The following is an 11,586-nucleotide window of genomic DNA, read 5'->3' as shown; positions in this document are numbered from 1 at the left end:
AGCATGACAGGACTCCTAGGCTAGTTCCTAACCTACCTTCTGCCTCCATCCCACCTAATCTCATCTCAGGCAGTCTGTTTACTTGTCAGTCTCTCCCATTAGACCAAACTCCTTGAGAGTGTCTCTGTTTTCTTCATCCTTGAACCCCAGAGCCTAGTACAAATTTTGACATAAAGTTATCATTAGCAGTACCAGCTACTAAGTGGTAAGAAGCATTCACTCTCTGTCAGGCACTATGCAGATATTTTATATGTACCTCCTGTAATCTTCCCAACAACTTGGAGAGATATATTTTCTCCACTTTTCAGCCAAGAACGCTAAGGCTCAGAGAGGCTGTCTAATTTGCCCGAGGTCACAGAGCAGTGTGCAGGACTTATTTTTACCTTGCATCCACCGGACTCCAGAGTCTCTGACTTACTGGAAATTCAGTAACATTTGTTGAATGAATAAACGAATAAGAAACATCGACTCAGTGTTAAGTGATCGGCTGTAACAGGCCACCCCCCTGGAGGCTCGGCCCCCTCGCGCTTTGGACTCAGGTCATCTCCCGTCCAAAGTACACCCGCTGGTTCCGGCTCCCAGCGCCCCGTTCTGGTTCCCAGGCTCCGCCCCGACTCCTCCCGGCTCCATGGCCACGCCTCTACTTCGGGGGTTGGGTCGCTCTCTTTATTTCAGTTTTCTCTTGACTCCAGCCACCGTACGGAGGGCCTCTCTCGGCCCGAAGACCTGGAGCCAGTTCCACTCCCCTGGCCCTCCCTCACTCTACAAACTTCTTTTTTCCACCGTCTTAAACTTCAGTCATCCTAGTGCCCGCCTCTTTCGCTCAGATCAGCCAATAGATGGTTCTCATCCTCGTCGAGGGTCCGCCCCCTGCCCGTCGGGGGCCAATCCCCGGCCAGCGAGTCGAGTGCCGGGGCTTGTTCCCAAGCGCCTGGCCTGTGACGGCAGCGCGCCGGGCGCCGCTCGGCGGGAGGGGGCGGGGCTCTGGGTGAGGGATGGGCGAGGGCGGGGGGAAGGGAAGAGGGAGGTGGAGGAGGTTGCGGCGGGTTTGAAAGCGACAGTTTCCTGGCAGCTTGGGCAGGCGTTGGTCTCCGCGGTCCAGCTCCGCAGCGGCCCCGGTCGATCCTGCGACGGGTCTACGCGCGCCTTTGCGCGCCGCCGACGGATTTTCTCCCGTTCCGGCTCTTCCCCCTTCACCTCCCCGCCCCCCCGCTCCTGCCTTTCCCGCCGCTCCGGCGCTGCGCCCGGGGGCCCGCAGCCGGCTGTGACCCCGCCCGAAACCCCTCTGGAGCCGCCGGAGAACAATTCCCTTCTCCTTTCCTCAGCCTAACCCAGGGTGGCCCTCGCGGAGCCAGACCAGCCGGGAGGAGCGCAGCCGGGAGGGGCGTCCGAGGGGCGTCTCGGAGCTTGGAGCGGCCCGGCCCCCGGCGGGCTGTGGCCAGTGGTGGGGGACGCCGGAGCGGCGAGGCGCTCTCGCCGGGCTGCGCGGGCCGCCCGGGGTCCCCAGGCTGAGAGGGGCCCGGAGCGGCGACCCCGCCGCCCGCGCGGGGTCTCCCTCATGGTGCAGCGGGATTCGGGATGTCGAAGACGCTGAAGAAGAAGAAGCACTGGTTCAGCAAGGTGCAGGAGTGCGCGGTGTCCTGGGCCGGGTCCCCGGGCGACTTGGGCGCCGAGATCCGGGGCGGCGCGGAACGCGGCGAGTTCCCGTACCTGGGGCGGCTCCGGGAGGAGCCCGGCGGGGGCACCTGCTGCGTCGTCTCGGGCAAGGCGCCCAGTCCCGGGGATGTGCTGCTAGAGGTGAACGGGACGCCTGTCAGCGGGCTCACCAACCGGGACACCCTAGCTGTCATCCGCCACTTCCGAGAGCCCATCCGTCTCAAGACTGTGAAGCCAGGTACGTCGGCCCTGCCCTTCTGTCTCGGGGATTGGGGGGAAATCCGGGGTGGGCTTCCTGGGAGCGGCGGCCGCTCCTCAGAGCTTAGCGTGCAGGGTGATCTTAGACTTCTTGGGTGTGCCGGTCTCCCGGGAGAGGAGAAGGGCTGGCGGTGGAGATTCCCATTTTGCCGTTGGGAAAACTGAGCTCCAGCTGGCAAGGCTGCTCTGCAAGCTGTCACAGATCGGGCGCAGAAGCTGGGTTTCCTAGATTTGTAGCTCTGTCTCCCACCCTAGAGTTTTTGACAAGAGAGACATTCGGCCCTTTTCTGTTCTCCTTTGTGGAAAATGCCCCTTGTGATTGTAGCATTCTTGGCAACAGTCTTATGCGTTGTCTAATAGGGAAAAAGGTCTTTACTATTGAGGCACTTAGTGCCAAGGTTACCACCTAGTGTACCTAGGAGGGCTCAGCTGCTTCTGTGTTCCTTGCACACTAGCAGCACCTCGGAGCTGACAGCCTACTACTCTATCAGTCCAGGTGGTTCAGGTGTCTGGGTAACCGATGGTGTAACAATACGTGATATGTGGCAGGGAGCTGTCGAATAGTCTGGGTTTCGAAGGAACTAGGTGCCACGCTGAGTAAAAGCTTTGGTAAATCTTTGATTTTACAAAATTTTATTGAAGTAGTGGGTAAAATGGGCTCCTGTTGCCCCGGTGTCTTTCATGCTAGTAAAATCTGCTGCAAAGCACGTTACGTTTATGTTCCACAGCATTGATCAGATTGCGTACAGTGAAATCTGATAGTATGTAATGGCCCCTATGTATTTGTTATCGACAGCATCCGTTGGTTGTTTTGGCATTGGTAAAATGTGGTTCTGTTTTCTGAAATGTTTGTAGGAAAAAGGATTATCACGATGATATTAGACATCGAAATAGTTTTGCTGAATGTGCTCCACTGAATATACAGTGCATCAAATAATGAGTTAATTGTGACTTGGGCTAGAGAAATGAGTCCATCACATCACCGCCAAATGCTGGAAAATTCTGGAGAAAAATTTAATGTGTTATCTTCTCTCACATTTTTTTTTTCTTTCTCAGCAGCTCACTTTGGAAATATCAGATAGTCCTTGGGTTTAATAGAAACTGGTGGTTTGTGGTACAATATACTTATGTGTGTGTTGTGGGTGTATACACACACCCAATTCACATGTCCCTGCAGTTTTAAATTAAGATTTCCTTCATATGATCTATTCCATCATATTCATTTTTAAGCTTACGGGTTTGTGTGAGGTTTTTAAAGTGTTTTTAATTTTAAAAACTTTGGCAGACTTTAAACATCTCTTTATAGTTTTGTGTATTCAGAAATTCTTTCTTAGCTTAAACTTTTAGAGCCATATGTGAAAGAGGAAAGGCTTTTGGGGCTGTAATTAAGCCAGTCAGTCACCATCTGTAATATTACGCAAAATGCTGTATATGCAAACCTGACTGGTCTAGGTACCATTTATTTCAAATCCCATCAGTCAGGGAATAATGAGAACATCTGCATCATTGTTTTGTGTTTTGTTTTGATTAGTTGGGGCATAGATAAGAGTTTAAAATTTGATAGATTGATGAGGAAGTTGATATATGCAGGTTATTGCGATTTTTTAGAAGAGTGGGATGCTGTATCTTTAATATTAGTTTGGTGTGCATGTTATACATTTTTCTCAACTTTATATTAAATTTAAGGAAATAATTCAAAGTTTAGAGTGTAATCAGTAATATAAATTAACTGTGTTGAATAAGTGTTATATGCCCCAGAATGTAGTTGACAGTTTTATAGTAATAAAAGTTTGTCCCCTTAACAACCTCAGATACTGTCCTACTTTAACATTTAGCCAAAATAAAGGGAATAATTTTTATTAATGGGTTTTTATAATCAGTAATAAAAGTTCTGAATACTACACCTGCTTTTTAAAGATACACTCTGCCTCAATACCATGATATATCATTTGAGATTGATATTCTTGTTCCTAAGGAAGCTGTAATTAAAATTTTTTTATCTCTTTATAAAAATGGTATTCTTAATTTCCTAATAGCCTCATGTCAGGTGTTATATTACATGGCTTTGCTCAAACAATGTTTGTTATAAAATAGCTAGAGTTTTGCAGGTTAATCACAAGACTTTAAATATTAGAAATTAAGAACTTTGAAGAGGTTATTTGTAGAACTTTGGGTGTGATTAAAAATATCATAAGTATTGTCTCCAGAGGAGACAAAGATTCATGAAAATACAGAGTAAGGGAATTTAAGAAGGAATTTGCCCTGTTCATTGGAAGCTCTTTTATTTAAACTTTGTGAGAGGAAAATGGATTTTTCAGTTTAATAAGGTATTGTAAAGTGTACTTAGCCCTTTGTCTCTTGTCTTGATCAGTAACTATTAAACTATTTATGACATATCACTTAGAAGCTAGCACAATGCAAGAGTAAATTTAAGCATTTCTGTAAGATGTGATACTAGTCAGTAGGATCTCATACTTCTGAAAAAGCCCATCGCGGAAGGGTGAGCTGGGTGGGCTTACTGCGCTTGATTCTTTCTAGCCTTTTCTTTTCATCTAATAGATCCTAAGGCAAGCCCAGCCAAAGCCAGCACTATCACCCATAGGACTTTATGAAGTTTCTGACAGTGACTGTCTTCAGTTCTGATTTGGGGCTTTACTTTTTTCTTTCTTTTGTTGTAATCTTTAATGAAATTTGAAAGTAACTTTACAAAATATGGGTTGTGATCTGAGGCTTTTACTGAGAGAATTAGAGAATTTCTTATCGAATTCATATTCTTATTTGGTATTAACATGGTACTTAGTAGTCAGTACTTTCCTGCTTCTAGGAGAATCTCTAGTTCTGCCTATTCCTTGGCCAAACTAGTCATCTGTTTTGTAATTACAACCTTGTCATTTATTTTTCTGCAAATAGAAAAAATTTCACTTGAATTTGGACTTTGTATTTTTCAGTAGTAAAGGCAGTTGAACTTTAACCTCTGGTGAAATTGTTTCATGAGATAGTTCTGTGACCAGGATTAGTTTATTTGATTTTACTTCTAAGTATATTTTTTTTACAGTTTCTATTCTGAATAAGGATAGTGGTTAATTTGCTCTAAGATATCCCATACTTTGAATGTGCAGAATTTTATAGATTATTCCTTTATTCCTTTTAAGGAATAAAGGTCATATACCTTTAAGTACATATTTTAGTGCTTTTAGATTATGTGGATTTTATTCCAGAGATTAAGTATTGATACAGTAAGTACACGAAATCATCCTCTACTGTGTTGTTTGTCATGCACACAGTGCATTCAGCTACCTTAATTAAGCCTGATACTGTATCTGGAGATGAAAATCATGAGGAACAATGTTACAGCTTTTTTAAACAAAAACTAATTAGAAACAGATCTTGTTTAATGTTAATTAAATGTAGGAAAAGTCTTCACCACTGACACTTTGAGGTGATTTGATTTATAAGGGAATTCAGTTAAAAGGAGCATATTCTTAGAAATACACTCCCCATTGGTGAAGAAATATGACTTTTAAGTAAGGATGTTTATGTTATACCAGTAATGAATAACTACTCCTTTCTTCTTTTAACTTTTGGATCTTTGTTTAGTGGGTAATTTGACACTTGTGAATTTTGTTTAGATGGTTGTACTATTTGAAGAAGAGAAGGGTGAGAGAAATTAGAGTTAATTTCTAGCTTACTAGGATTGCAATACAAAATATTTTTTGTTGCCTTTTTTTAAACAATAGGAACTAGTGATTTGGTGAGGCAGTCCCTTTGTTAGGGAAAATAGCATCAATGATAAACCTTAAATTTGATACTTTCCTGTTTTCTAAGAATTTGGTAGCAATTTTTGGGTCTAAAATTGGTCATATTAACTCAAGGTTCAGGTTCTGGACTCTATTCACTGACACCTTTAATTCATGTGAACAACGGGATTATACCACAGTGGCAGGACAAACACACCCTTAACTTGGCTCTTTCAATTTTCAGGTCATCTTTATTTTATTCAGTTTAATGCTAAAATTGATTTTCATGGTATGTAACTGTTCCTGGAGAATGCAAAATTGTTTTCCTCTTAGATCCTGTGACATAATCCATATAAACCTCTTGTTATAAGAGACAAATTTCAGTGTTTTGGGTTTTTCTCCCCCTCCTGATGGCTAATTTATGTAAATTATGGTAAAATAAATCTCCTACATTTGTCGAAGTATCTGACTTGTGAAGTCAGTCCATTATTTTCTCAGGTGAATAGTTTCCTTAAATGTATTTACTGTATCACCCCTAAGTGCTTTGTAAATGTTTTGGGAGTGTGTTTTAAGAGAATTTCATTTTTTACTAACTGTTTCAGTCATAGGTACCAATTTCAAAGTCTGCCAATTTCCAAGTCAATTTTTGGTTGGTTGTGATTTGAAAAACTGTAAATGTTTTGGTTTTGAAGACTAGAACTGTGTCTTCTTTAATCAACTAATTATTTTTGTTTCTCTTCTAAAATTTTGAGAAATAATCTCTTTGCAATACTACATTTTTGTAGAGAATGAATCTTCTTAACTTAAAACTGTTCCTAAATACAAGCTTTTTTAGTAGCTTGGAGGCTGGTGTTGTGAGAAACTTGTTTGTTCGGGAAGAGAGGCAAGTCCATTGTTGCTCTTCAACTTAAACAAATATTCAGACTGTTTTCCCAAAAAAAGGTGCTTATTTTACTTTTATAAAGAGAAAAATAAAAGTTCTCTTACTGGCACGTAACCCTAAACAGACAGTTAGTGGTGTATCCACCATGTGAGCTAGCACTGGTGATGTTGTAAAAATATAAAATATAAAAATGAGTCAGAAATGGTCTCTGTCTTCGGGAAGCTCACAGTTTAGTGGGAACTTAATGACTCATTGGTAAGGAATACCTGTGCCAAGGGTTTACCTATTTCACTTTCTCCCAGTACCTAAGTAAAACTCCTTAGTTAAGTTCTAGTATGAATTTTGGTGTAGGCTAGACTAATTAATTGGCTACCTAGCACCCTGTTCTAGAAAGTGTCATGGACTTGTATCTCAGAGAGGATTTGGGTTCTCACATCATAGGAAAAGAGGGAAATCAAATATAAACAAAATTTTCTTTTGAAAAATCCATAAATTTAATTGCCCTTAAGATACATTGTATTTGTATTTTATTTACAATGTATTTTACAAGGCAATTTGTGTTTTACTTTATAATGTATTTTAAACATTGTGTTTGGTACCTTTTTTTATAATGAGTCCTACATGTCACTATCACACCCATGTTGGAACCAATTGGCTGTATTTTGGTTGGTCCCCAAATGAAACAGAGTGCTTGCGTTAAAAAGAGATCTGTCTTAACAAAAAATACCTATTTTTAAATTTTAAGAAATTATCCTCATCTGGGTGTGCATAGTGAAGTTGAAGAAGTTAAATGTCTTCTGTGTGGTGAAAGAAAGTTTTTGTTCTTTTATGTTTGTTAGGGTCCTTGCCATCTGTCCTTATTTTCTGTTGACTTTCATATGACTTTGCTGTTAGGGAGGGAATTGTGAAGAATTTTGAACTTGACCTGTCTTTGAAAGATGGATAGGTTTTGGTTGAATGGAATTAAGATCCTATTAGTAGGAGGTAAGAAGCAAAGAAGGAGAAAAACATGGGGCAAGAATGTTCAGTGTAGAAATGTCCACAGTTTAGGTCTATTTCAATAGAGAGAAACTTTGTTTTGTATAAGAGCACAAAACTCACATTATATAATAATTGGAAAATAGAGGGAAAATCATATTAGTTGTTTAAATGTGCAGGTAGTTCTAAGATAAAATTGTCTCTTACAAGTTGTTTTGTTTTTTAACTGGAACTTGAAATGCATTTTCTTCAAGAAATAATGCTGGTAATGTGCTTTATGCTGTTTCTCTCTTTAGTTTTATTCAATTTGTAATGAGTATTTTAGCTGAAATATTACCAGTAGTACTGTGCTTTATGTAATGGGCTTTTTTGGTTACGTTGAAAGTCTACCCAATTTATGGAAAAATATAATTAGCTAGTCTAGGAAAAAGGGAACTTGAAAACATATTTTCACCTTATCCCTGCCTTCTGTTTGTCACAGTTGACAGACTTCCAGTGAAAAGGGCAGCACCATTATCTCTCCATTTCCCCCCATCCCCAGCCATTTATCCTGATAGAGGCTGCTGCACACTGGTTCCCTGGAGCAATTACCCCTCTTCCCTCTCCCCACCAAAACATTTCAAGTCGTTCTAGCATGTCAGGAGAGCATGGGTGACATTTTGAGAACCATAATTTGACTTGTGACTTATATAAATATTTTAAATACTTGAGGGAAGGACAAACTATGTTCATAGATAGCAAGATACTTTGTTTTATTAACCGATATACTAGAGGTACTGTTTGAGAGACTCAGTAAGAAATACAGGGGGTTAAACATTTGTTATAATTTATGTGGAGTGTAAGGTTTTAAAAAATATTATGGAATGGGAATTGGGAAGAAGTTTTGCCTTAAATTTATTAAAATGAGGACCTATTCTGTTCAGAGACTCTGTTCCTCTCTTCTAGGGTATGCAATATGAACAGTAACTTATCTACCAAATTAAAACTTTCTGGCATCTTAGGCTCTTTGCTGGTTTTTTGCAGATAATTTTAACCATAATTATTTTTCTTGCTTTAGGGAAGTTTGTGAGAGGCTACCCTGTGTCTCACTGTTGTTCTATTTGGGAATTACATGTGAGTGTTAAAAATGGGTTTTTACTATCCATGATGACATTTAAAAGAAGTAGTCTTAAGAAATGAAAATACTCCAAAAGGGAGGGAAAAGAAGTATTTATTAATACATGCTTTATTTCTGAACTTTAACAGGAGTAAGCAAAATTGGCTTTGTTTTTTCCTCGAGTAAAATATCTTTAAATCCACTTCAGTGGAGTAGTCCTCCAGGTATATTACTCTTTGGATATGGTTATCTAGTTTGCAACATGTATCTTAGCTCAGATCTCAGCAGGAAGGGAAAAAAAAAATCACATGTCAGTTTCTGTATTTGTAAGGATTCTGTAGCAAGTACTAGAAACTCTAAGAAGGTACTTAGACTGAGAAGAAAGTTTTTGGCTTACATACATGGAAACATGGAAACTCACACATAGGACAGTAATAGTTAAATTCATGTTTTCAGGTGATAGTCATCAGGATCATTTCTTGGCTCTCTTTTCTTCTGGGTGGGATTCTTTTTCAGCTGTCAGTGTAGTAGGAAAAGTGGCTCTGAACCCCCAAATCATAGAGAGCTGTCAAAGTTTCTCATTTTTTTTTTCTTGAATCCAGTAATAAATCTCACGCAGGGGCTTTGACCTCGCTCATCTCTTGGACCAATTGTGAAGGGAGGGCAGTGGGATATCATGACTGGTCAGGCTTAGAGACATGTCGCTCTTGCAGCTGGGCAAGGAAAGTACAATGTGATTAATAACTGTCCCAGAATCCCAGGAGGTAAGGGAGGAGTAGTTCCTCAAAAAACGGGATGTTGGGGAGGCTGCATTCCAGGAAATGGCCTCTTTTAAAATATTTACTCTCACTTTGAAGCCAGCAACAGTGCACAGTTGTCATAAAACTATCATTTTCAAAAAACCAGGTATTGGCTGTAGACTAAACCAAGGCACTGAATTTACTCAAATATTGTACTTAAATATTATCATTCTTGATGTTTTTAATCTAAAAACTGCCTTTTATCTAAATGCTATTTCTTTGAAAAATTGAGATGTTGATACCTTAATGTGCACAATTTAAAAGTACAGCTTGTAGATTTTCTTCAATTTTCTGTGTTTTTCATGTCAAATAAGATTCTCAGATGAATGCTGCTTGCTTGTTCTTAGGTAGAATATTTTGAAGGATCATTTAATTATTTTTGGCATTGAGGAAACGATTAGTTAATGCAATTTTTAAAACAGCATAGTTGTACCACTTTGAAAATGAAATTCTAAAGGAATTATTTTCTCAGATATTTTGCTTTCAGAACAATAGTCTTTTATTTTTATTTATTTATTTATTTATTTATTTTTTTAAGGTATCATTGGTACACACTCTTATGAAGGTTTCATATGAAAAACATTGTGGTTACTACATTCACCCATATTATCAAGTCCCCCCCATTACCCCATTGAAGTCACTGTCCATCAGTGTAGTAAGATGCCACATAGTCACTGTTTGTCTTCTCTGTGCTACACTGTCTTCCCTGTGATTCCCCCCACACCATGTGTACCAATCATAATGCCCCTCAATCCCCTTCTCCCTCCCTCCCCACCCACCCTCACCCCACCCCTCCCCTTTGGTAATAACCGCTAGTCCCTTCTTGGAGTCTGTGAGTCTGCTGCTGTTTTGTTCCTTCAGTTTTGCTTCATTGTTATACTCCACAAATGAGGAAAATCATTTGGCACTTATCTTTCTCTGCCTGGCTTATTTCACTGAGCATAATACCCTCTAGCTCCATCCATGTTGTTGCAAGTGGTAGTATTTGTTTTCTTCTTATGGCTGAATAATATTCCATTGTGTATATGTACCATATCTTTATCCATTCATCTTCTGATGGACACTTAGGTTGCTTCCATATCTTGGCTAAAATAACAGTCTTTTAAAACATAAATTGAGACTGCATTGTTGTATTATTTATTTCTAAGGGTTCTCTAATAGTACTTTTTAATGATGATATCATAGGAATTATAAAGAAACTACTTCACTGACTCTTAACTTTGAAACACTGCTTAAGTGTGTAATGTGTTCTCTGTTTAATCACCTAAAAAAGTTATTTGGCAGGTATTGTAGGATAAAATATGACCATCATTGTTTTTTCCTGCCAATACTGGGAGAACAGTGAAATAGAGGTAGAACCTTAAAAGAGAGGGGTGGGTACTCTGAATAACTTTTCACACTATTTTTATATTCTAATTACTGTATTAATATCTTCAACTTTGGTGCCTTAAAAGCAATTATTTTATTTTTTTGAGGAATACATAAACTTACATTTTTACTGTAAAATATTCAAAGAGTAGTGAAGTTCATTTACTAGAAAGGTTCCTTGACGCTTCCCCAGTCCTACTCCCCAACCTATTTTTTACTCCTTTTTAATGGAAAAGTTCAAACATAAACATATGTAGAGAGAATATCACATGGAACCCCTATAGCCACCACTGGGTAATTTTTGAGTGTCCTTGTAAAAGCAGTTATTTTAATATTAACCTTCAGTTTATATGTGACATGTCTAGTAGAAGTTTTACAGTTTTGCTAAGTGTTGTCTGGTAATAGCGCTTTTAGTGAATGTTAAACTTTGGTAGCTTATTGGTAGATATATTTACTGTGCATAAAAACAAATATCCATGGAATTGGGTTTGATTTGTCAATAAGAATCATAGCAGGAACTTTCTATTTTAATTAGTTTATGTCCCTCTTGAGAAGTCTTTAGACCATATTTGGAAAATCACTAGTAGAAGCTTATTATGGCTAGAGTTTTCCAATGTTAATTCCATGTATTGATTAATTAAGCCATGAAATCTGTTAAAATAATACAGTCTTCCTAAACTCTGCTCACAGAACTGTATCATAACCCACCTCTGTAGCTTTTGTCAAAAGAGCACTTTGTCAAAATATCATTAATTTTATCTAAGGGTACTATTTATTGATACCAGCATTTGACTTAAGTTGGAATGTCCA

The 11,586-nt window shown here is 39.6% G+C and overlaps 1 protein-coding gene across 6 annotated transcripts in view; it reads left to right on the top strand.

Moving 5' to 3' along the window:
- Positions 1–1,020: 1,020 nt before the first annotated feature.
- Positions 1,021–11,586, top strand: part of MAGI3 (membrane associated guanylate kinase, WW and PDZ domain containing 3) — a 307,496-nt gene continuing 296,930 nt past the window's right edge. For 3 of the 6 annotated variants that reach the window (XM_037005364.2, XM_073234405.1, XM_037005363.2), the window contains exon 1: positions 1,023–1,894. In XM_037005364.2, coding sequence (XP_036861259.1) covers positions 1,579–1,894 — 316 coding nt within the window. In that variant the 5' untranslated portion in view covers positions 1,023–1,578. Of the gene's footprint in view, positions 1,895–11,586 lie in introns of all 6 variants that reach the window. The other 3 variants (XM_037005365.2, XM_037005366.2, XM_073234406.1) reach the window with 2 other exon arrangements.

This window comes from Manis javanica, chromosome 4 (assembly GCF_040802235.1).
Source record: "Manis javanica isolate MJ-LG chromosome 4, MJ_LKY, whole genome shotgun sequence".
NCBI classification, from domain to species: Eukaryota; Metazoa; Chordata; class Mammalia; order Pholidota; family Manidae; genus Manis; species Manis javanica.
Note: the sequence above shows the minus strand (reverse complement) of the source record. Positions and strands in the feature narration are given on the sequence as shown.